The 27,074-nt window shown below is 39.2% G+C and overlaps 2 protein-coding genes across 3 annotated transcripts in view; both read left to right on the top strand.

Moving 5' to 3' along the window:
* Positions 1-27,074, top strand: part of LOC127432191 (multiple C2 and transmembrane domain-containing protein 1-like) — a 491,532-nt gene that overhangs the window by 311,509 nt on the left and 152,949 nt on the right. The gene's annotated exons all lie outside the window — the stretch shown is intronic.
* LOC127432183 (uncharacterized protein KIAA0825-like) overlaps positions 1-27,074 on the top strand; it is a 216,203-nt gene that overhangs the window by 17,438 nt on the left and 171,691 nt on the right. The window contains exons 3-6 of the mRNA XM_051683056.1: positions 6,588-6,756; positions 6,927-7,596; positions 24,672-24,842; positions 26,693-26,778. Coding sequence (XP_051539016.1) covers positions 6,588-6,756; positions 6,927-7,596; positions 24,672-24,842; positions 26,693-26,778 — 1,096 coding nt within the window. The remainder of the gene's footprint in view (positions 1-6,587; positions 6,757-6,926; positions 7,597-24,671; positions 24,843-26,692; positions 26,779-27,074) is intronic.

The raw sequence follows: 27,074 nt of genomic DNA on the forward strand, positions 1-27,074 counted from the left end.
TAGTTCCCGCTCTGCTTCATTGGTCCATCTCTTTACAGTCCTTACTACTGGCTTGGTTGATTTTAATTTCTGCCTGTAGGTTGGAAGAAGATGAACCAGACAGTGATCAGAGAGTCCCAAAGCTGCTCTAGGGACAGAGCGATATGCATTCTTTATTGTTGTGTTGCAATGATCCAGTATATTTCTGTCTCTGGTGGGGCATGTGATGTGCTGTTTGTATTTGGGCAGTTCACGTGTGAGATTTGCTTTGTTAAAATCCCCAAGAATAATAATAACTGAATAATGATTCATGCATAATAATTCACTGCATGTCCCCAAATATGAATTATTGTAATGAGAAACTCTGACAACGTCATTGCTGTCACTCGGGCAGAATTTGGCTAAAGCTGACAGCAGCTGCTTTTTTGATTGATGCCAGTCCACGTGAGTGGCCAGACCAAGACACACCTTCCAGTGATTGGTGACACCATCCAGCGCTAATACACAACAGATTACATGGCCATTTGTGTGTGCGGATGAGGGGTGGGAGTTTTATGAAGTTTTAGCGCTGTGCGGCTGCACAGATGGAAGCTCGTTTAGACCCTGCTGTTGGAGCGGAGTCCTGGGGTGATGCCTGGCTCAGTACAGGCTCTGAGCACAAATCCTTATTTTATTAGAAACATTAAACTGACTTAGTCAGTATCTCTGCCTTTCTGCTTGCTCTGGGTGGCTTCAATTAACTAATGTATAAGAGCTAAGCTAAGAGATATTCTTGAGTAAACAATGTTCACAGAGAACACTGTGTCATATTTAAGCAATATCACATGAGCGAGAGTGCTGTTGGACTGAATATCAGCTCAGCTGTGATTTGATATTCAATACAACACAATTCTAAGTGCGATATACCTTTCATACAATAGTTCAATAAAAAAAAAAAAAGTTGAAAATTATCTTACATTTCAGACCAAACAGGGGCAGTTATTTTGTCTATTTTTGGTCTGTTAACAAAAATAGTTTGAATGAAGACAAAACTAAATCAGCTGTTGTGTCTGGAACTCTGCAAACAAAGACAGGTGGAGTGATTTAAACAGTGAAGCATCCCCGGTGCTGGAACACCGACTGGAACTAACAGGTGTAGAAACTTGTTTAGAATGCCCTATAAACACAGGTTTACAAAAAAAAAAAAAAAAAAACTTGTGAAATATACAAAACTTACAAAAGAAACACTTTCAAAAATGAAGTATGCATCATCACATTTTAATAGAATTTAACAATATGAGTGCAGTCATTGACAGAGCCAGACACAATGACTATAAGTGAAAATTCACCACAATAAAGGGCAGTTTTGTTTGTATGTCTGTGCCGACAGCAGCTTCAGTTTGTAAAACTGAATTTTTATGTTCCCTGTTAGCGGTTGTGTTTTTACAGCGAGCTTTAGGCTGTTCATTAAATAGAATGGGGAGATTTGCTTTTCCAGCACAGTCTGTCAGCACCTTAACATCCTCTCATCTCACATATTTCCTTTTTACTACAAAAAGAGACACATTTGTTGGATTCCTGTCGGCAACCTTGCAATTTAACCAACGAAAAATGCTCTCTTCATCTTTCTCGCCTCCAATATTCAGCTGCATATCGTTAAAATTAACAACTCTTTATGTTCACTTTATGTTTGCTCTCTTTTTTTTCCAGGAAGTAAAACTGTGTCAGGTTTAAATGGAATTTAATAAGCTGCCATTTGAAGGCATCTGGCCTTGTGCATAGCCTCAGTGTTTACAACAGTGGTTTATAGTACTTTATGTTGTCCTGCAAGAGAAGAGTCTGTGTTTTATGCAGAAGAGAGCTGCCGTGTACTGAATGTGTGTATGTACCTGCAAAGCTTTATGGCTTTATGTCATGACTCATTTTTTATGGACAGAAGTGCTGAGACTGTGTGATCTGCTCATCCTGTGTTGATGAAAGAGACATGCCACATGCAGACACACACAGCTTGATGATATATTGATGTCTCTGTTCATTAGGGCTGATGTTTCTGAAATCAGTTGTTGGGTGAAGAGTGGCAGTAACTGGAGCAAGCTGGAATTTAAAGGGGACAGTGTACATGTAATCCAACAGTAGGACATGTTTTCATTGTGAGTGGGTACAAACAGGGTTTTGGCTTAATTTAAGGATGGTTCCGATTCTGATTACTCTTAACAATACTGGTTCCTCAACGATTCCATTAATGATTCTTTCAGTACTTTTGAAGGAAAAAAAATGTGTGCTGAGTATTGTAGAACAGTGTTTTGATTTGGCCTTTTGCCATTTTATGGATTGTGAAAATAGGGAAATCACAGTAAATAATGAGGAGAACAGGAGAAACCAGATCGGGACACAAAGGGCACATTCACACAGCAGCAGAATACAGTTGTCAGACCTGTTTTGAGTGCTTAATATGGTTACGTTCACACACAGTTCAGTTATTTATGAGAGTGACAACCGCATTCTATAACCGAACTGACACCCACACATTTTCAGGTCTCACAACCGCATTCTCGGCAAACCTTTGCTATGTGAACGGAACCGTACTGGACAACTAGTTGTTAGTTACATCATGTACAGTGAGAGCCACGCTGCACTGTACATGAGCCTTTCTCGTGTGTTTCATGTGGGGTTTTGTTTACTCACGGAGATGGAGAAATGAGCTGCGTGTCATCCGAAGATTCAGCTGCTGTTTTCCTCCGGCTGTTTCACGGGTGCGAACTACGTGGCACAAAAGCTGCACTCTGTACACGGTTAAAAAGCATTCAAAGCTGCTGTCTGTTAATTATGATCTGATGGTTGAACTAGCACCTCGATTGGACTTATTTATTTAATAACATGGCGGCAATTGTGATAAGACATGCCAGTGTTATGGACGTCACCATCTTTTTGTCACTGTCACTATGGTTACAGCTGTTGAATGTGGTTGTTCATTCATGCAGACAGTATTCAAGCCGCTACTGTAAGCTGCTGTGCGAACAGGATATTTTTAAGACTCACACCGTAAGTAAATATTACTGTCAATCCCAAACATTGACTGTGTGAACGTAGCCAAAGCAGAATGGATTCAAGAATGGTTCAGTGTATTTGCCACCAGCACCGTAGCAAGGTATTCTGGGCCCCCTGACTGTATATTGCTCTGGGCCCCTTTCCTATTAAAAATACAGTTTAGAATTTGTTGTGGGGCCCTTCTGGACCCGTGGGCCCCTAGAATCATTTCCACCTTTCACCCCACTAGCTACGGCCCTGTTTGCCACAGGGAAAGAACAATGCCAGGGTTCTTTGTGAAATTTACGGCCGCCGAGTCAAATTTTATGTTATTTGTCGCGATCAGTGCTTTTTATGCGCTAAATATGCCTCTCATCTGAAAACGCTATGCGACTGAAGCCTGGTTTTTATACGAATGTACAGCGCAAGCCATCACAAACCATTTGCGCCAATGATCCGCTCTGCTCTCTGTACGGTATCTCTGGAGCACATACGCGGCAACCAGGCTTTCCTCGATATTGTGGCGCAGACCACAACACTGATGCCACCCATTTTAATTGTTGTTAGAATTTTCAAGTCCAAAACGCTATGGAGGAAGTCAAACCTCTCAAACCGTAAGACAGTCCTGACATTTTACAACCCCAATTCCGTTAAAGTTGGAACAGTATGGAAAATGCTAATAAAACAAAAAGGAGTGATTTGTAAATTCTTCACCCTGTGATATATTGAAAGCACTACAAGTTACACATTACTTGATGTTTTACCTTGTGAATTATATATATATATATATATATATATATATATATATATATATATATATATATATATATATATATATATATATATATATTCATTTCAAATCGTATGATTGCAGCATGCTCCAAAAAAGTTGTGACAGTCGAGTGTTTACCACTGAGAAACATCACCATTTCTTCTAATAACACATATATTAAAGTGTTTGGGCACTGAATACACAAGCGTGTTACTAGAAGTTTAGCAAGCAAAATTTTCCCCCATTAATCCATTATGCAGGTCTTCAGCTGTGCGTATTGTGTGCTTCATAATACGGCACACATTCTCAATTGGAGAAAGTTCAGGACTGCAGGCAGGCTAGTCTAGCACCTGCACTCACTGCTTGCACAGCCATGCACTTGTAATCCAGGCAGTGTGTGGTTTGGCACATATCAACTTTTAAAAGGGGGAAGAGAAAGTTTCCTGTATCTTTTGTTGATGATATCAACAACAAAATTGATGTCACATGATACATGCCCTTTTATTTGAAAACCATGAACAAAAATATTTTAAAAAAAAAACAGAAAATGTGATATATAGGTAAGGTTTTTTTTTTTTTTTTAATCTATGTTCTGTCGCCACTTGATGTCCAATGTAAAATATGTGTCCTGCAGCAAAACCAGCTGAGAACCACTGCACTAGTGTCATTAAAAGTGTAGTGTATAATTTCCACGTCACTAGCGTCACCAAACTGAATTGCAACAAATAATGTTTTTAAACAGGTTTCCCAAACACTTCCCATAGCTAACAGTACTCAACCGTCTATCAGATTGTTAGCCAATAGGTGAAAAAATGTACCAGCCAGTCAGATTACTTACCGGCCATTTTTTATTTGTATTTTATAAATGTATTTTACAGACATGTGAGACAAATAAACAATTCTGTGTGCATGTTAAAAAGTGAACCGCACTTTTAAAGAATTGTATTATTTTATTATTTATGAAATATTTAATTGCCAGTTAGTCCATTTAGAATAATGTTTCAGATTATTCACTTATTAAAACAAAACTAATTTTGTATTGTTGGTCATGTTGTCATATGAATGAACAGTAAGTAACTCTCATGAGCCTAAATTACACACAACACAGTAGCATTTCTTAGTCAGTTAATTCAGTCAGCTCCAACTGATTCATAAATCTTTTTGATTCACTGAAAAGAGCCGGCTCACAAAGTCATGCATTTGGGAATCGGACAACAGTTGTTGATTCACTAAAAAGACCCGGCTCAAAAGATTCATTTGTTTGTGAATAAGATTACACTGTTTCTTGTTATGTCTCGCATTGTAGATTCAAAAGAACCAGCTCAAAAGACTAATTTCTTTGGGAATCTGTCTACTGGTAGTGCTTTACGTATCGTCTCGTGCTGTAAATTCAGTAGCAGTGTTGATGTGCTGCTTAATAGTAATCCAGGAAACACTGTCTGAGTATTTGTCCGGTTTTCTGTCCGCATCACCAGAATAATGCACGTTCAAGAACCGTTAACAAAACCAAACGGCATGAAAATAATTTCATTTTTTATTATAATACAGTCATTACCAGAGAATTTGGATGTGGTGGTGGGTAATTAAAACATTCTCACACATCCACTGTAAATCCAAGAGTGGTCTTCCCTTCATCCCGATGCCATGAACGCTCCTTAACATTGCTTTCATCTTACTTCGAGATTTACTGCTAGCGGTACGTGCCCACTGGCGTGGAAGAAATCCGCTCATTGCGCCAGAGAACTGCCCCTTCAAGTTGAGTTTGTAATATACGAAGACACTGTGTATTTTCCACTATTAGCTTTCAGCATATATGCACGATTACAGTAGGAAAAATGCCAACTTCATTTTCAAGTGCCGAAATTATACAAACAGTGTTGATTTATTAAACATTTGTTTGCCCACAGGGGCGGACTGGCACTCTGGAGAACTGGGACTTTTCCCAGTGGGCCAGCCGCGAAATGTGACCAAATGGGCCGCAATAAGCTGAAATGGGCTGCTGCGTTATGCAGAACGCCCCCCAACAACAACTTTTGGGCCAGTTACTATGTAAAATCCCGGGCCGTTTTCTCTTCCCAGTCCACCCCTGCTTGCACAACTACAGTATTGCTACAAAGAATGCATGCAATCATCATTTGAAGTCTGCATAAAAAGCACTGAATTCACCATTGCTCACCACGCGCCAGTGGACACACAGCGTTTGAGACTATTGATGAGCAGCGGGACTCCAAGCTGACAAGAGCCTTTCTTTGTAAACACCTGTGTTACTGACTGTACTGTAGGCCTACAGAGCCCCCTTGAGGACAAAACTAGAATGTGTTTAAATTTATTTTACAAACTGACAAAATGTTAGAAACCAAAAACCACCCACCTGAGTGGCCTGTGATGCTGCGACATTCACCGTCCAAACATAAAATTTGCCCGCATTTGGTGCTTGGCTGGTGTTAATTTCGAACCCTACCGGTATGGAATGCCATGGTTCCGCAAAGAGAACCGCTCTGCCCAATGGTAGAAAAACACCTAATGTTGCTGTGTCATGCTGGTCGGGAGGCTCAATGAATAGAGCTATGTTTTGATTGTACCACAATGTTTACTCTCTGTGGGGAAATCAACCTGCAAATGGCATACTTAAATAGTTATCTCTGCATATTAATTTGGAATAGGAAAAAGTATTTTAACATTGACAAAATACAAGACCTGTAAGATTATGGTTGCAATTGAATCACATCACTGGCGTTTGAGGTTCAGGCAAATTTACAAAATTACAGTTAAAGATCTACTCCTTTATGACAATACTTTTTTTGTTGTTGTTTATTTGTGTATACTGTAGTATTGAACAAAACCTTAAGGAACTGCAAGCCAAGGTTGGCGAGTCCTGGACCGGAGAGAGAGTGCCCAGTCCTGTAGAATGCCTCCAATGGTTTGGTCAGCGTAATTTCAGCATCCTGAAACCAGTGGCCACTGGACACCAAGAGCTGCTGGACTTCTTCCGAGCTGTGGTAACCAAAGCCTTAATTAACCTAACACAATATGTTCATCGTCAAGATCTTCTGAGGAATAGGATTGATTAATATTTCATTATGAGTTATAAGAGTATTATGAATGAATATTTTTTGCTTCAAATCATGTTCTTAATTCTGTTAAAATCCTCTTTCATATATTTCCACAGCAAAACGTTCTTAAGACAGAGGAGGCTTGTGAAGAGGCCATTCTACAGTTACTGCTTAACATCTCCTCACAGTGTGGTGTTGCTTTTCCTTCGTGCCCTGCATCTACCCAAGAGCAGACCCCAATTGCTACTCTATCCACTCCACGTGATGATCTCGCTCTGGGGGTCCAGGAAGCATGGAATGATATTCGTTTCTCATTGAGGAACCACCTACTGGGCAGACTGCAGATGATGGCTGAGCCAAGCCAGATTGAGGGCGGACTGGGCATTGGTGTTCCTCAGAAGATTCTGTGCCTTCAGGAACTGTTTTTTCTTTACCCTCAGGCCGAGGTCCTCAGCTGGTACCAGCAGATTCAGATCAAGGCTGTCCTCAGTGTTCTCCGAAACAGCCAGGGCTGCAGCCCGGGGGGCGACAAGGGCTTCGACAGACTGGCGCTGAGCTTTCAGACTGCCTCCCCAACTCTCAGCTGTATGCTCAGTCAAGAAATTCAGGTGCTTAATGGGGTGGCAGAACCACATAATATCCTGGCCTTCCTCAACAGGGTCTACTTGAGCACAGTGGCACAGGAACTGGGCGTACTAATGGAGAAGGAGATTGAAACAGCACTGAAAGACAACACCACACACGGCAGCAAGGGAGGAAAGGCGTCGAACAAGAAGTCTGCAGTGGGTCAGTGTCTTCATGTCCTTTAAGTTTAATATAGTGTGAGCCTCAGATGGTTCACGGAGCATTGACTGGCCATTCAATTCATGATGCAGGGAAAAAAAAGGCAAGAAAAAGTTTCAAATGGCTGGAATTGCCAGTTCCAATCTGATTGGCTGGCTTCTATGCAATTTCCGGGAATCAAGGTGCAACATTTTTATCAGTTTGTGCTAGGTTGATATAATAGCTGCTTTTCAAGCATCGGGCCAATGGTTCTGAGCAAGGTGAGTAATGGTTCCAGTAGCATTTCCATTGGACCACGGCTTGGTATGTTTACAAACCGTTCCTGGCCTAAATTTTTTTGCACAGTTAGCGAGCTGTACTCAACTGCGCTGGTGGAATGGCTTTAGTTCTTTGGCGAGTCATGATTGATCACTTGCTCGATCAGTCCTGTATAATCCTGTTGTGCAGCACCACTATGAAAAAAGCAACCACAACCAAATTAACAAGTCTGGATCGGCATGATTCACAACGTTCGGCTTGAAAGTGGAAAAGCGGCTAATAAGCACTTGTGAGGAACAATTAGGCACTGGTTCATGGCCTCAAATCTTAATTTTTAAAGACATTCAGAGTTTTGTTTGAGATACTTAGTAGAAAGTAAACGAGATATCCTTTGGTATATCAACATATTCCCTATTCTTCTTCAGTTTCTGATTTCAGATTTTCCCGACCCTAAACTTCACATGAAAAAAATGAAGTGTGCAGACAAGCTATGAACAGTTCTTTGTCCAGAATAAGCAGGAAAGTGTACCAGTTTATGCCCACAGCCAAATGTCAGGCTACACAAAACTAGTACCATATAAACATTCCTTACCTCCTGGCATCTTGATTTGACCAAATCATTGTTCATTTATAAATTATATAATTTATATAGTTTCACAGTTGGCCATTCTTTAAAAATATTCCACTTATATTATGCCAAGCAGTCTTTAACTGACAGACCCGTAATAGACGTACATATTGCAGCTCCTTGTATGGTTCTCACATCCATTGTGAATGGACTCATTAAGGCCTCTCTTCCATTTAATTCACCTTCTTGCCACATTTCACTAAGTTTTAATTGCAGCAGACTCTTTCCTTTTATTTTTTGGCTGTAAAGACAGGATGAGAAAGCAGCAGGGCCAAATAATTGGCCCCGTGTTCATAGGGCCGGTTGATCCAGGGCTGCACACTTACATGGGGCCCAACAAATCTTCAAATGAATAACCAGAGGCACAGCGAGAGTGAAGCTGAATGTGTATTGCTGGAAAATGACTGTGTGTCTGACACTGGTGACTGTACAAGAAATGTACATACAACATAGTATCAGAAGCCCTTAGGCAAAATTTAATGACTGAAAAGTTATGGTAGGTTTTCTATTAGTCAGTTAATAAGCTTAACGCACAGTCATTTGCTTCTTTATGGCTGGTTCTCCAGCTAACAACCATCTCAGGAAATCTAAACAGGAGTGTTTTGACTAGATTTTTGATGGTTTTGCGTTTTGGCTATATAGCTGATTTATATTAAAGGGATAGTTCAGCCAAAAATGTCATAATTTGCTGACCCTAATGTTGTTTGCCTTTCGAAGACTTAGAATATTACACACTTGTCACATAGACTACTTTTATGATACTTTTGGGTGTTTTTTTAATTTTTTTATTTACCTTTAAAGTGAGTCAATTTCAACTACCAACTACAAAAGTATTTAAAAAGACAGACTGGGATATTCATTAAAACATCTCCTTTTGTCTTAAGCATAAAATGTTTGGGTGAACTCTTAATTTAAGTAAACCTCAAATAATGTTTTTGTTTGCAATAGAAGTCAAAACACTGACGTTTGCTTTCTTTGTCTTGAGTGGTGTTCTTTATTGTGCTTTATTCATTCTCCATATTTTGCGGAAAAAGCCCGTCAGGGAGAAGAGGGGGATCTTGATGCGGTGTCCCACGGGAGCTCCACCACTCATGGCATCACACACTGTCAAAGCACTGAAGCATTTAACAGCTTTTCATGCGCAGATATGCCAGTTCTTTTAACCCCTCCATCTGAAAGGGATGAGCAGACTTTGTCCCCCCCCCCTTTTTCACCAGATGTGGGAGTCTCGGCCCTTTGTACCCATCCTCTCCCATCCTTTGCTTTTCATCCCTCTCACTTCATGTTGTCTTTTTCCCCCCACTTTTGCTTCGAGGTAATGGGGTGAGGCTGGGCTCAGGAGACTGCCATATAGTTCAGCTGATCTGGAACAGTTAGACCTTTAAACCCTTACTATCACACCTCAGTGGATTTGTAGCAGACAGGATGAAGAACTGAAAGGCTGGAAGAGAATGTGTGTGTGTGTGTGTGTGTGTGATAGAGAGAGAGAGAGAGAAAAAAATGGTTGAGCGTTGTTGTTTACAGTAGCCTAAATTTGTACATGAAATTCTATATTTGAGGCTCATTGATATTCACTGTGCTCCAAAACCTATTGAGCCTCTCTAGACACAATTTTTACAGAATAGTTTACCCAAAAAAGAAAATTCTGTAATAATTTACTCACCTTCATGCTGTTCCAAACCCTTATGGCTTTCTTTCTAAAGTGGCACACAATAGATGCTTTAATGAATATTACAGGGGATCTTTTCAATACAGTGGCAGCTGAGAGTGACCCACTTTAAAGCTTAAAAGAGGACTTAAATGTGTCATAAATATGTCCACGTGGCTTGTGTGTCATATTATGAGTCTTCTGAAGGCATATGATAGGTTTTGGTGAGAAACAACCTGGAAATTCATCACAAGCATCACAGGCACACTCCTGATGTGAAGTCAGTTCCAAAAGGTAACTAAACTATGCTCTCTTTTGATAAACCTTGTTTTGGCAGCATTGCATGTAGCCTATCCTTTGTAGAAAATGCATTTCCACATGTACATTAAACATTCTCAAGTATGCAGTCATGAATGCTTGGCTAGAATCAAGTGTGTGTTTTCTTTGTTCATGCTTAACATGCATTCTTGGGTTACTGTAGTGGTAACAAATCTCAGTACTCAATGGGGGTGATAGAGTTGACTTAAAATGTCTGTGCCAATCGGATGCTATTATTCGGGTAGCTAGTTATAATTATGCAGAGAGTTTAAATACTATACTCAGCAGGATTCTCCTCCACCATGACAGTAGTTGACATGAAATAGGAAACTGACCATCGAAGAAGACCGTTTAAGCTAATTCCCTCTACAATGCCCCTTGCTGCACAGCTGAGAATGCAAACTGTTCTTGCAATTCCTTATACATTTCGAAATGCTACGATGCATGAAATCAAGCTCATCTTTTGGGCCTAAAGCTTATAGGAAATTCACTGTGACCTGTCTATTTTTCAAAAGGGCAATGTTTTCAAATACATATTTACAGTATTTGTGTGATATATGTTATTGTTTTCACAATCAACCATCTCTCTATCACTGCTTTATACAGTACGTGTTCTCTGCAGCCATCTTACTTTAGTAGAAAGCACTCACCTCTCTGCAGAATCTGTCATGAGTGTTAATATTTAATGAAACCACAATTCTCTAAATTATTTCTCTTTCTGAGTTTATACACTGTCAGCTGTGGCATTTATGCAATTATGGCATTCTGAAAATTTTGCGCGATGTGAATGGAAACTGACCTTTTTTTGAGAGATTGAGGTTTCATGCTGGATAATGAATCTTTATGATATTTTTAATGAGAGCAGAGTCATTTTTTATTTAGTTGTTATGTGATTTAAAGCATTGTTCAAGGTTAAATAACACTTTAGCTCAATGACTGATTGCTGATTGGCTGATGATGTCGATTACCAAAGAATATTATTTTGACTTATTTTGACCCACAGTTTGTAAAAACAAACAAACAAAAATACATTGATCGAAAACCACTTACAATGGAAGTCTATGGGGCAAGAGTTGTACGTAGTACATGTAGACTTTCACTGTAAGTGTATTACTGTACAGTTGTTGTTGTTTTTTTTTTTTGTTGTTTTTTCATAAACTGAGGGTCGAGTCAAAATTTTTTGTTAATCTCACATATGCTGTTGGTAGAGCTTAAAGGAGCAATATGTAATATATTTACTGTACTAAAGCATAAAATTATCATAATATGTTATCAGATATTTAGGAAACATGCTAAGTTGAAATACTGGCTTCTCCAAATACAATGCTACAGCCTGTATATTCTACTTTGAAATGTCCATTCCGGGCCAGAATTTCTGTTTGTGTTTTGGCCTGTGTGATCCCGCCCACTGCCCATTTCCCAATAGTATTTCAACAACCCGGGTTGCCAGATGTGAAACAAGTTAGCGGGCAAACACAGCGTGCTGCAGCCATGGAAGCCAGCAATATATCTAGCTAACATTGACAGAGTTATAAAAAATCCACATGAGCTGGTTTATAATTGGTAAACAATAAAAACATTGCAAACATATACATTAGCTGATCAACTTACAGTGTAAGGCTCGTCGCTTGCTATTGTCAGTTTGCTCATTCCTGTTGCGTGTCCTCAACCTGGCAACCCGTGTGAGCTTAGAGTCTGGGGAGGAGGTGGGGCGGGGGAGACAACTCTCTCCAATATTTTGAATTTGGACTGCAGTACCCATTTTAAACGCTTGATGTCAATGTATGTATATTGCTCCTTTAACTTGTAATTAATCTGGGTATATTTCTTAAAAAGTAAAATTGGACTTAAGGAATGGACATTTTTAACAGATATTGTCATCAGAAATAGACAGAAATAGAGGATAAAGTCAATAAAAAAAAAAAAAAGACCCCTCCCCTTAACAATTAAAAAGGTCATATCATGCTTTTTAAAAATTATTTTCTTTGAGGTTCACTTATAATGTTAGGGAAGTTTTTTTATGTACTGTCATATTCATAATATAGTACTATTTTAATACCTTTTTCCACCCTGTCTCTGGCCCTCTTGTCTAAAACTCTCGGTTTCTGTGCTGTGTGCCCTTTAATACTTCAATGTACATGGCCACTGTTAAGATTTACTAATGTCTTTGCTGAAAAATCCTGTGTAAGGAAATAAGCAATGTTCACCTGCTGGGATTCCCCCTCGATCATTTCGCCTCTTAAATATGGACGTCCTGTCGCCCCAATTTTGAGATAAAAATGGCTGACTATACAATCCCTTACATTTCAAACAGAGACAGATGAATTATTCACCAGCATTAGGTTTAGCAAGATGGCACCTGGTTGTGTGTTGGCAAGCGGTCGCTCCTTGTCTGCTCTGTGTATTTTCGTGCTGTGTATGTTTGTTATCACTTTCGCAGCTTGTTCCAATCTGGTTTATGATTGCCAAACTCTACTTAATACCCACGCATTAGTGCCGAACAATGCATTCGGGATCCTTGAGGAGAATGGTTTTCTTATCCACAATCTACATCATTTTTACAGGCTAAAGTTTGGCACTTGGTCAGGCGTGTGCACCAGAAAACAAACCACCACAGCAGCAGGAGATGTAAAAAATGAGCCAGAATCATTGTTTGAGTGAGAAGGGGCCTGGATACCTCGATTACTTACCATGTGATTGTCCTGGAGAATAGTGCTGAGATTCTGCCGAGGCATTCCTGTTTACCATATGTCTGCCCGGTTCTGTGTGTGCCAACGTCGCAGACCGTTCTTACTAGATAGCGGAAGTGTGGCAGAGGAGTAAATCTTAATAATATACAGAACTTGGATTGCAGAACGGCAACAGTAGGACCCGGTACCCAACATCATACTCCTAACTCTACCTTGTGAAAATTGCATTGGCACTAGATCTGTTGCCAATAAGAATTTTATTTTAAATCATTTCTTTCTATCACGGGAGCTGTATTTTTATTATTATTTATTATGCTTAATTTTATTTATTTTATTTTATTTATTCGGGCTTAATGTTAATTAAGCCCTCTTTCTGAACTCTCACCAATGGAATGTGACTTTTTCAGCACCCCCAGGACTGCAGGTCGGGGAGGGGGGTTAGCTGTAGTCTTTTGAGTTTTGAGGTGCAATTACTTATGGTTGATATAGCTAGATCTGTGCTGTGTCCTTGTATATAGACCCCCTTAATATAATTCATTTTGTATACAACAATGGATTGTGCCTACCTCTGACAATATTTTAATTCTTGGTGATTTCAATATCCATGTTTGTCGTCCTTCAAAGCCTTTAGTCATGGTGTTTTTAAACCTTGATTAAATTTTTCTCAGTGTGTCACTTGCTCCACTCATCAGCTTGGTCATGCTCTTGATCTAGTTTTATGTATGTAATGTGCAGGTTGCAGATAACTATTTTTCTGATCACAAGCCTATTGTGTTTAATGTTACTTTTTCATGTAAACTCTCAGATCGACAGTCACGCGTTTATTGCTCCCGGGTAATTACATCATTCACAGCCAGGGTTTTTTAGCTGCATTTAGAGCTGCTTCTCTAACTGGCACCATTGAGTCCCTGCTTCCTTCTGTGGGTCCAGAGGAGTTGATTAATCTTTTTAAAACTGTCTGTACTGACATTCTTGATTGCGTTGCTCCTTGTAAAATGAAGAGACATAAACTTAGATCACAACCCTGGTTAAATGATAGAACTCGGCCTGTCAGATAGGAGTGTAGGAGAGCAGAACATGAATGGCAGAAAGACAAGCTACATGTGTCATGAGATTCTGAGAGAATGTTTGTCTAAGTATCAAAAAGCTGATATTATTTCACAAAATCCTCATAGACCTCGAGGACTATTTAACACTATAAAGACAATACTAAATCCAATGGATACTATCTCTCCTGATCCATCTACAGATACTTGTGAAAGGTTTTTAAAGTTTTTTTTTTATTGATAAGATTGATAGCATAATATGTACTATTACACCTCAAGTGTCTGACTCATTTGTTCTGGCTGCTTTTTCTGATATTTTAAGTCAGTTTGAGCTAGAGTCACTTTCACATATGAAGGATGTTGTTGCACATCTGAAGACAATTTCTTCCCGTAGTGATGTGGTTTCCCCTCACCTGTTAATTGAGCTGGTTGATATGATTGATCCAAGTATTCTGTTTCATTATTGGTTGTTTTCCATCTTGTTTTAAGCATGTGGTTGTCCAGCCCCTGCTTAAAAAGTCTAGTTTAGACCCTCTGGAAATTTTTGGCCAATTTCTAAATGATCATTTATGGCAGTTTTTACTCAGCTTAGCTCATTTGTTTTACAATGTGTCTTTTTCATGTGTCTTCAATAGATTTCAGTCAGGTTTTAGAGCTGGCCATAGCATCTGCTCTTCTCAGGGTAGCAAATGATCATTTGCTGATATGATTGACCATGCTATCCTCATTGACTGTCTCCAGCAGTATGTTGGCATTCAGAACATGACCATAAAGTGGTTTACCTCATACCTGAATGGCAGAATGTTTTCAGTTAAGATGGGAAATTTCTCATCATCCTCAGCTTCTATCTCTTGTGGGGTACCTCAAGGATCTATTTTAGGACCAGTTTTACTTTCCTTATATATGCTTCCCCTTGGCTCAATCTTTAAAAAAACATGGCACAAATCCTCTTTTTGAAGTCTGGTGATGATCTATCTGTAAAATCTCTCTTTGAGTGTTTGGATGACAAAAAACAAAAAAAATCTGTATGGATAAAAACTTCCCCCAGTTGAATGAGTACATTCATGAGTGTTTAGCACACCTTTCGTCCAATATGCATGCCCACGTCAAAAATCTGGGTGTCATCTTTGACTCAGAACTTAAATTTGACAGGCAGATTAACGCTGTTGTAAAGAATAGTTTCTTTCAACTGAGATCTATTGTTAAACTTAAATCTGTCCACTCATTTAATGATCTGGAGAAAGTAATTCATGCTTTTGTGTCATCACACCTATCTGGGTATAAGCAAAGTCTTTTTAGCAAGTCAGCTCACTTGGCGACCATCTTTGGAACACTAGGTATTCCTAGGTATATTTTCTAGGTAAACAAGCAAAATGCCAGTGCCAGCTATTTGAATGAGGAAAGACTGAAATCTCCAAAATGGTTGGTCAAGATTACAATCAGAGAACATATTTCAAATCAGCAGAGAAATCTAACAATACTGGTATCATAAATTGTGCTTTACCCCAGATTACGCAAAAAAACAAAAAACAAAAACAAACAAAAAAAACACACATTTTATATCTATCTATATATCTATATATATATATATATATATATATATATATATATATATATATATATATATATATATATATATATATACACTATATTGCCAAAAGTATTCGCTCACCCATCCAAATAATTGAATTCAGGTGTTCCAATCACTTCCATGGCCACAGGTGTATAAAATGAAGCACCTAGGCATGCAGACTGCTTCTACAAACATTTGTGAAAGAATGGGCCGCTCTCAGGAGCTCAGTGAATTCCAGCGTGGTACTGTGATAGGATGCCACCTGTGCAACAAGTCCAGTCATGAAATTTCCTCACTACTAAATATTCCACAGTCAACTGTCAGTGGTATTATAACAAAGTGGAAGCGATTGGGAATGACAGCAACTCAGCCACGAAGTGGTAGGCCACGTAAAATGACAGAGCGGGGTCAACGGATGCTGAGGCGCATAGTGCGCAGAGGTCGCCAACTTTCTGCAGAGTCAATCGCTACAGACCTCCAAAGTTCATGTGGCCTTCAGATTAGCTCAAGAACAGTGCGTAGAGAGCTTCATGGAATGGGTTTCCATGGCCGAGCAGCTGCATCCAAGCCATACATCACCAAGTGCAATGCAAAGCGTCGGATGCAGTGGTGTAAAGCATGCTGCCACTGGACTCTAGAGCAGTGGAGACGCGTTCTCTGGCGTGACGAATCACGCTTCTCCATCTGGCAATCTGATGGATGAGTCTGGGTTTGGTGGTTGCCAGGAGAACGGTACTTGTTTGACTGCATTGTGCCAACTGTGAAGTTTGGTGGAGGGGGGATTATGGTGTGGGGTTGTTTTTCAGGAGCTGGGCTTGGCCCCTTAGTTCCAGTGAAAGGAACTCTGAATGCTTCAGCATACCAAGAGATTTTGGACAATTCCATGCTTCCAACTTTGTGGGAACAGTTTGGGGATGGCCCCTTCCTGTTCCAACATGACTGCGCACCAGTGCACAAAGCAAGGTCCATAAAGACATGGATGAGCGAGTTTGGTGTGGAAGAACTTGACTGGCCTGCACAGAGTCCTGACCTCAACCCGATAGAGCACCTTTCGGATGAATTAGAGCGAAGACTGCGAGCCAGGCCTTCTCGTCCAACATCAGTGTCTGACCTCACAAATGCGCTTCTGGAAGAATGGTCAAAAATTCCCATAAACACACTCCTAAACCTTGTGGAAAGCCTTCCCAGAAGAGTTGAAGCTGTTATAGCTGCAAAGGGTGGGCCGACGTCATATTAAACCCTATGGATTAAGAATGGGATGTCACTTAAGTTCATATGCGTCTAAAGACAGATGAGCGAATACTTTTGGCAATATAGTGTATATAGCTAATGCGCATATGGGTTCTCGAGTTGATTGACAGGTGACATTTGTATCTTAAAGGTGATTGGCTCGTTTACCTGTAAGGCGGGTCTTCTTTTCTACATCTGTTGGCTGTTGGGTGTTCCAAGTTCTCCCATTCATTTTAATAGAAATGACCCATCTCTGCTAAAGAGTCTCTGGTATAAGTCAGTATTCGTTGTCTTGCTTGCAGCTGGTTCAGAATGCTGCAGCAAGGCTCTTGACTAATACCAGGAAGAGGGACCATACATCACCAGTCCTTGCCTCCCTTCACTGGTTACCGGTTAGGTTGAGAATACAATATAAGGTGTTGTTGTATGTTTTTAAATCTTTACCTGGTATGGCACCAGAGTATATTTCTGAACTCATTACCTTCCATTGTACCCAGAGGTCTGTTAGATCTGGCAATCAACTGCAAAAGGGGGATCGCGCTTTCCCTGTCGCTGCCCCAAGGTGGTGGAATGGTTTACCACTATCCATCAGGTCCTCTACCTCTATAAATATGTTTAAAAGCCGTCTTAAGATGCACCTGTTCTCTGTTGACTTTGCAACATTGTAATGGCACTGTGTGCTGAACAGAGTGACTTTGTGCATTTCTCGTTTGTGTTTTTATGTAGATTTCTGTTTTTATTTGTATTGTATTCTTGTGCAAATTAGCTTTGTCTTGCAAGCTGGTTTTTAATGTACAGCACTTAGGTCTATGCTGTAGTTAAGTGCTTTATAAATAATATTGAATAGAATTGAAAAAAAAAAAAAAAAGTACAATTACTGTCATGTCCAATAAAGTTGGCACTGCTCCATTTTTCAAAATAAGTTTCTTTGCAAAGCTATAATGGTTCTCAAAAGAATCCATAGAGAAATGTGCAGAACAAATGTATAATCCCATATTAACGCATTGAGGAATTTAACTAAATTTAATCCATTCATTCCTAACGTTGGAACCCATCAGATGACTTTGCAGAGATACAGTTGTTCCACAACCAGGAATACAACAATGTCTGGGAACCTTACTCAACTTATTCTTACTCATTCTTAATCTTTTCATTGGTTAGAAGCAAACTACAGTAATTTTAGTACCACTTTCAGTATTAGAGTTCCTCAGTCGCTCTCTCTTTCACTGTGATGATTACAAATATTGTGGAAATGTGGCTATACAAATGAACAACAAATACTGATGTCACAATGTGGCAGATTTCAAAATGATTCATTTTTAAAGAGTGGAAACTATAAATGCTATTTTTTGCACTGGAGAGGACATTTTAAGTTCTGAAACGTACAATAGTTTTTTATAGAACGATGACCTCTTACTGTATATGTCAAATTTCAAGGAAATTTTGATTCCTCATGACAATAAACCTTTAATAAAGATATCAAAACCTGACATTTTTACTCCAAGAAGGGCTACACAACCCCTACTGCATCCCAGTTGGACTGTGCCTCTGGCATTGAAGGGGCCTGTAGAGAGAGTGTGGATGTATGTGTGTGTGTTTGTCAGTGGCGGCGTCACTTATAATGCCGCCTGTCTTAGTGAGCAACGAACTGCATCAGACATCCCACTGCACGGCACAGCAGCTAGCCTCCCATAAGCCATCAGGGGGCTTAACATGTGGTCTGCTCAGGCCCAGGGCCCCTTCATCAGGCCTGGACCCTGCCAACCACAACACCACCCAGAGCTCACTTCCTGTTATGCAAAATGGACTGATCTTTGCTCCTTTTATCTTTTCAAAGGCAGTGAAGCATTCTTCCCAGTATCACAGTAAAATACAAGCCAGTTCATATAAACAAATCCCCGGGGCCAATCGCCAGCAATATCTGCATCTATATGTATGTCTGTGTTTGACACTTGTGTTTGAGTCGTTGTTGTGCTGTCATTCAAATTCATTGGAGAGTGTCGTCACTGATTTGCCTGGTGGATAAATTTGCCTTTTATTGTGAATGTTTAATGTTCAGGGTTATTCCTGACGTGTCCTTTTTAAAGGGTTAGTTTGCCCAAAAATTTAAATTCTGTCATCATTGAAATTTACTCACCTTCATGTTGTTCCAAAGCTGTATGACTTTCTTTCTTCCACTGAACACAAAATTGAATATCCTGGCCAGTTTTTCAATATAATGAAAGTTAAAGAGTTGGGCTTTCAAGCTCCAAAATAAAAATAAATAAATAAAAAAAAGCACTAGTAAAGTATCACAGAAATGGTCCATGACTTTATATTTTTCAAGTCTTCTGTAGTCATACAATATATTTGTGTGAGGAACAGACCGAAATTTGTTTTCACTAAAAATGTAGACATCCGCACTAGCTCTTTTTTGCCTCATTCAAGAGAGAAGTGGTGATGCCCAATTCGTAAATGAATTGCCCTTTTGAGTTGGAACTTTCCAATGAATTAATTGACCAATTCACAAAACAAAAATAATCTCAATGATCTAGCCATAAAGCTAAGAGCTTACTGTTTGAGAAAATTACAATATCTGTGAGTAATGTCTTAAATTTTGTTTCGTTCCTCTCAAAATCACTGTGGCTTCAGAAGACTTGGAATATAGCTCTCGAATCATATGGACCACTTTTACGATACTTTTGTGGTGCTTTTTATTTATTTATTTTTTTTTCATTTTAGAGCTTGACAGCCCCAGGCCTTGTTTATTAGCCTATATGGAAAGAATGGCCAGGATAACATTTATATAATTTTTTTTTTTTTTTTTTTTTAAATCACCTTTTGTTTTCTATGGAAGAAAGTAAGTCATAAAGGTTTGGAATAACATGAAGGTGAGTAAATGATAACTAACCCTTGGTTGAACTAACCCTTGTAGATCGGCCCCTCTCTCTTTTTTTCACTTTTTTACTGCAGAGGCCAATCAACACTGATTCGAGAGAGAGCGGAAATGAAATCAGTGGCTAAATTGTTACGTGATTGGCTATTCCCTAAAGAGGCTAGGTATCATTTGGAGAAAAGCATTTAATAATTGCTTTCAGGGCCATGTCAGACACATGCAATTCCCTGCACTAATGGCATAGCTAGGCAGAACACGGCCCCAAGGGTCAGAGCAGGACAAGCCAGCCAGCAAGAACTGGAACCACACACTTGTGTTTGTGTATGTGTGTGTGAGACGGAGGGAAGGAGAATGAGGAAGCAGGCATGGAGGAGATGAAGTGGCAACGAGTGGAACCCAAAGGGGAAATGCACTTCAGTGTGAGTTTAATACGCCAGGCCGGGGATTTGGCAACCTGCCACACAGCAATTGTTTACCTTTTTGCTCACTGGCTGCATCTGTTCTGTTTTGTAAACGGCACTAAACTATCTGCCCATAAACACTGGAATCAATAACAACTGTTTGGGGATTTCCTAGCCTCCCTTACGTTTCTTCTTTCTCCCTCTCTTTCTCTCTCTGTCATTTTCTTTGTGACATTTTTCACTGCCACCCCCATTTTTCAGACGAAGCAAGTGTGATATGAATACTTAAAAGTTTCTTTTTTTTTTTTTTTTATTCTACCGAGCACATTTGAGTAAAACAATTGAACTTTTCAAATAATTCTATTTGTATAGAATGCAATAGGTATTCCTTGTCACATGACCAGGGCCAATGGAATTTGTTTCAGCAACTTTCATGTGACATTGCCATGTGAAGTGACAGGACAGTGCTCTTAGAACAGCATGGAGCATTCTGTCATTATTTACTCACCCTCATATCATTTGACACCTGAAGATCATGATGCGTTTGCCAGTTTCCTAGTGTTCTGAAGTGATATGATCACTTTGTGAAATGAAGCAAACACAATTTAAGTTGTTATATTAGTCAAAAGACATTTTAAAAATTCACCCTTGTGTTTAACATAAGACAGAATATCAGTTTTGAGCGACAGTAAACAATTATCATTATGCCTTTTATTATCATTTCATTTTATTTTAATCATTTAATTCCCTATGGGTTTCAATAGATATTTTAAACACTTGAGCAATGGGCTGTTAGACTATTCTATCTCCTCCATTCATTGTTCCCTCTCTCTCTTCCTCTGTACTGCCCAGGTCCTTCGTCTTTTACTACATCTGAAATGAGTGCGATGCCCTTTTAACGACCCCAGTGAGGCCCTGACTCTCAGCTCTTTTCACAGTAAACGACACGTATCGCTGCTCTCAACACCTTCAACACCTCCACCCCATCAGCGTGTTGTAATAACCCCCATTATGGCTTCAGTAGCTGGGCCATCCTCTCGCACAAGACTCCTAATGGTTAGCTATGAGAGAGCCCCTAATAAGCCGTTAATGGCGGGGTAATAAATAGCCCCACAATGGCTGGTTGGGCGGGGGACAAGACAAGATAGAATGATAGCGAAGCATTAAACATAAAGGTGAGATGCCTGCTCTAAGGGTGAGTTAGTGCTGGGGGTGTACATGGCTGGTGGGGTTCAAGGACACGTCGCAGCGTTATATGAAGAAGAAAGTGTCAAAGATGACATAAATGGAACAGTTTCATTCAGAGAAAGAAAATGTACTGTTAATGTAATCTAAATTATTTGTTTGTAAGAATTTTGCCATAGAAAAGTAGCATATGCAGTTACCATGTCATACAGTGTACAGCACAGTTAAAGGAACAGAAAATGATCAATTCTGTTATTATTTAGAATTCTCATGCCGTTTCAATTCTGTATGACTTTATTTCTTATACAGAACACAAAAGGAGATGCAGTCCATCTTTCAGTACAATGGCTGTTGATAGTTGTTGACTTGTTAAAAGCTTAAAAAAAGATCCATAAGTATCATAAAAGTAGTCTATGCGACTTGTGCATCATATTGCAAGTCTTCTTAAAGCATACATTGTGTCATTTTTAGTGAAAATCTTGATGTCCATTTTGCAGTGGAGAACATGCTGTTTAAAAAAAAAGAAAAGATTTTCATTTTAGGCTGTTTCTCACCAAAACCTATCGTATGTCTTTAGAAGACTTGGATGCACCACACGATCCACTGCCATTGTATTGAAAAGATGGACATTCATTATATATATTCATTAAAATATCTTCTGTGTTCTGCAAGTGATACAGGTTTGGAACGACATAAACATGAGTAAATTATTTTTCATTGTTGGGTGAATGGTTTTAATGCATGCTACATTCACGTCATTTCAGTGTTCCCGTAATTATAGGATGATAACTTTGCGATTGTACTCAAAGTTTGTTCATGTCCTCAAAACCATAAATTATTCATTGGAGTGGGTGGCTAGCCAACTCTTGTTATAGCTATGCTAACAGTAATCCATATTTTATATCTATTTTTATTTTCAGTACTATTAAATTATTAATGATAAATACGTGAATACATGTTATAAATACGTAAATATTATATAAATATTCTATACATACATGAATGGTTTTTATAGTCAGAAAATCCTCATGACGATTATTCCAACATGATGTAATCAATGCATTAAAATGTCTGTTGTAAATTATGGAGTTCTAAATAGTTACAGTTATTACTATAGGATTTACATCTACATTCCCAATACACATGTTATTTGTGTGCTGAATGTGGCGCTCAATGCACAGGTCTTATAAATAATGCAGTATGTATGGAGTGATATTACTGACTGGCTGATGTGCTTGTCTGAGGGGTTGTGGATCTCATCAGAGTGTATCTCGGTGCATTCATGTGGCCATTTCCCATTGCTGCTTCACAATCTGCAGTCTCCCCCTGGACCCCATTAATGAAAAGCCAAGATGCCGAGATGGCACGCTCACCTGTGTAAAAATATGTGCATGCACCCACACACATACATTAGATATACATGACAAATATACTATTTATTCCAAGATGCTCACTAACCCCCCTCATGTGGTCAGTGTATAAATAGTGTCTAAAGGGAAGACCAGGGCTAATTATCACAATTTTTACTCCAGTGAAAAATTCTCGAGCTAAGTTTGTTTTTGAAATTCAGTTTCTCTATAGGCACTTACCTTATAGTTATGCTTCAGAAAAGTTTGTGAACATTTCCATTGTTATTATCCAGGAGAAAAGATACAGTTTATTGAACACAGGTTGACATTTTGTGACAATGTGCCCCAATAATGTCACACTCCATGGGGTAAGTTAAATTAAAAAGCCTATTTTAGGTTTTCAGTTAAATTTAATATGTAAAACAATTTTAAAACACAAAATAATTTATGAGACTAAAAATTTTGAAGATGGCATACAAAAATATCAAACCATTGTTTTGGCCTTCAAATATTGTAATTGATAATTTTATAAATGCAAAACATAGGTGACAACGTGCCCCAATCTGACATTTATGGACAAATACACTTGCCCAGAAAACACAGTTAAAAAATCTACCATCATTAAATATAGCTGACCCTTGCCAGAATGTAAGCTAGAATGGTTACTGAGATATAGTGACAACTATAGTGACTATATAGAGTCTACATCTAGTCTCAGTCTCCCCTATGTACAGTATTTATGGTCAATGCTCACATACAAACATGATTAAGCAGACTGAAATAAGAGAATAACCGTGTTGTTATATTGCCTGCTTTGCAATAAAGATACAACAAAATGGCATTAGAATTTAGAGGCAATATTGTTGCAATTATTGGTGTTCCTTTTTTTTATTTTATTTCTCTCGTCCCTCCATCCCCTTCCCACTCAATCTTCCCAGAGCTTTCATAGCTGGGACTAATGCCTTCCTGATCCACTCCCCAATGCCTTTTCTGTCAGAGGAAGTCATTTAAGAGCACACACAAAAGTATTTGTCGAAGTGTCTGAACATACTGCAGCCCTCTTCTGCGCGGCCCATTCTTCAGACCTAATGCGGAACATCCCCTGGGTGATGGCTTTGGCAGCTGCAGAAATGAGTGAGCCGCACTGGAGATGAGGGTCATCTGCGGGTTACTGGAGAAAGTTTGTGCCCAGCGATGTTTGACTGTTGATTTGAGAGGGAACTTTACATTCGCTGCAGGATTTGTGTAGATTGCGAGGCCAAGGTTCACAGCCCCCTTGTGTCAAATGCACATCCACAAAGACTCTCAATTTTCATTCTTTAATTTATTTGAGGACTGTGCCACCACAATTCCAGTGTTACGTATTCCTTGTCAAAAATGTCCTTACAGTAACTGCCAAACTCAACACTAAGAAAAAAAAAAAAATGCATGTAGCAATGCATGTTTTTATATGTGCCAGAAATAATATTTCAGTTTTCTTAAGGGCCTTCCACATGATTTGCGTCAAGTACCACTTTGACCTCTGCATGAAAAACATTGCAGATAGTGCCAAAGAGGGGTGATTTTTCAAGTTTGCCAGGCAAGAAAACATGTATTTCGACTAATAATTGTTTTGACAGTCATTGCAGTAAGAATTAAGAGGACTTGCTTATGTTAGGATGTTCTTGGTGAATTTATATTAGTTCAAGAACTGAGGTCTCTGGATGCTCGGAAACAATGAGGTAAATATATATGAATAAAAATTCATGAGACATTCAATATCTCTTCATAAATTTCGACAAGTTTAAAAATATTTTTTGTGGCTTTGTAAACCAGCACACCAATGCATCCAGAATCCAACAGTGATGGTTAAACAACTCTGTTGTATCCATCTACAGCTCCTCGGGACCATCCCCAAAGAGGGCGGAACTTCTGCCTCACCTCCCATCAGCTCAGGTGCCTGACCAAGCTGGCCTCCACTTTACTGGAGCTGGAACAGAAAGTGGAAGACCTGACAACCCATCTGGGTTTTCTTAGCTGCACTGGAGAATCAGCTTGCCGTGCCAAAGGTACAATTTAATGACCATTGCTAAACATCACACACACACACACAGATGCAGGGCCACCCATAAGGGGGGAAAAGGGGACAGCTTTTAGGGGCCCAGCCACTGAAGGGGGCCCAAGAGAGCTAGTTGAACACCGCCGATAGTGCTATGATGTCCAGAGATCGCCAGGTGGAGAAATACCGGCACTCCAACATATAACGCTATACGCATATAATGCCAAGCAACCCCCCTCCTCTCCTCGAACAGATAGTCGAGCACCGAACTCACCATGAGTTGAGCAAATGTTGCTTGTGTCAGGCCATTCAAACCATGGCTGATTGCTTTACTACATGGGAAGCCTGAAATGTAATTAGAAATGCAGCAATGGCAAGTTTAATTTATGTACAAATGATCTAAAAAAATAACATACCACTCTGTGTATTTCAATATTTTAGCGAATAAAAGTTTCAGATATCGCACATCACAATCGCACTGTTCATTCAAGTAACGTAATCCGCATTTTCTACATGAATATAGTCTGTGGATGTACCTCATTGAAGCCGTGCTTCAGTGGAAGGCAAATGTTCCCCAGGGGGAACTGTGAAAGCGTACACATAAGCTTTATAATGTATGCAGCTCTATCAGACTGAATGTGATATATGCCAGTCAACAAGATATATGTTTTTATTTTCTGATGAAAACCAGCATAGTATGAATAAATGGCAGCCCATCAAGATTTTTGACTACAGTCTTCTCCGAATCTATCATATGAAATTATTTGTCACTAGAGATGTATTGTACTCAACGAACCCTTTAAATATGACAAGCATCCAATTCCTGCATATAATAGCGATGTCTCTACAGGCAGATTATGTGATCCGAATGGTGGCCTGTTGCGTTACCATATAGACATATGCTTTTTTTTTTTTTTTTATGAGACTTTTCTCGTATTTCGTTACAGCTCTTTCTCGTTCTCTATCGTTTTTCTTTCTTATGCACATATGCACGCATAGAAACTCATTCCAACACAAACACATATGCACACCCACAAACTGAGGAGGCAGAAAACTTATTTTCTTTAATTTTTTTTCTGCTATGAAAGTGACTGGTGCATATAGTAATTTCTGTAAAGGTTACATTAAAAAACAGGACAAGCAGAAAAGGGCTAGATTTACTGAGAAGTAAACAGCCTTTAAAGGGCAGTTATCCAAATCATTAATTCAGACAATCAAACGACTTAATTACCAGAAATTCATCAGATGGGCTTAAAGGTCAAAAAGTGACATGCTGGCTGCTTCTTTCCCCCTTTCCCTTGCTCGACTCTCTTCTTCAACTAAATTGCCTTGCCCGGGGTCTCACTTCCGAAGCGTCTGATTAGAAAAATGCAGCCTTGATGCATGCACTTTTAATTTGCCCACAACAAGCGCACACACACATTTATCCTCCCTCTAACCCTTTCCATGGATTAGCCATAGCTATCAGGGGTTCAAATCAACTCCAAAGCCTCAGAATTTAACAAAGCTTACTGTTGCAATTACTGCATCTGCTTTTTAGTTTTATTTATTTTTTTTCATTTATTTGGCAAAGCACGGTGTTCTTTGTAGGTCGTCACTGCACAGAGGACTTTATTATGTTGGCCTGGCCTGACCCTAGCAGTCTACATATTGACTTATTTTCCAAAGGCACTGTGAAAGCATAAGCTAACTGAATGTATACGATTTTCCTGCATGAAATGTTTTTAATTAGCAATTAAGCAAAGATTTAACTGGAAATTAGGGGGATTTGGAGCAGTCCCATGGACTTCCTTTAGTAAGCTGTAGTGAAAGTTTACTGTAGAGGCATTGTGTATGTGTGTTTTTGCTTTTTGCACACAGGGATGCTGAAGAAGGTCAGGGATGATATGGAGGGAATGTCAGTCGAAGACAAAACCACAACAGATTTTGGGCTGCAGAGAACAGAGGTGATTCACATTCCTTCTTTAATTATACCTAGTGCAAATTTTGGCACAAATAAAAGACTATTTTCATTGGATAGTTTTGATACTCATTATGTAACTGCTGTTAAACCCTTATTAAATGCTTTTATATGCATTTAATGGTTCTTGCAAATGTAAGAATAATAAAAAGAGGATAAAACCATGGACAAATTAAACTGAAAATCATGCAGCCTTAAAGCTGTAAGCAATTTTTTTTCCCTTAAAGATATTAATGAAATAAGTGTCCTGAGATCTCTCACCGGTCTCTGTGACAGCTGTAG

This window comes from Myxocyprinus asiaticus, chromosome 4 (genome assembly GCF_019703515.2).
Source record: "Myxocyprinus asiaticus isolate MX2 ecotype Aquarium Trade chromosome 4, UBuf_Myxa_2, whole genome shotgun sequence".
NCBI lineage: Eukaryota > Metazoa > Chordata > Actinopteri > Cypriniformes > Catostomidae > Myxocyprinus > Myxocyprinus asiaticus.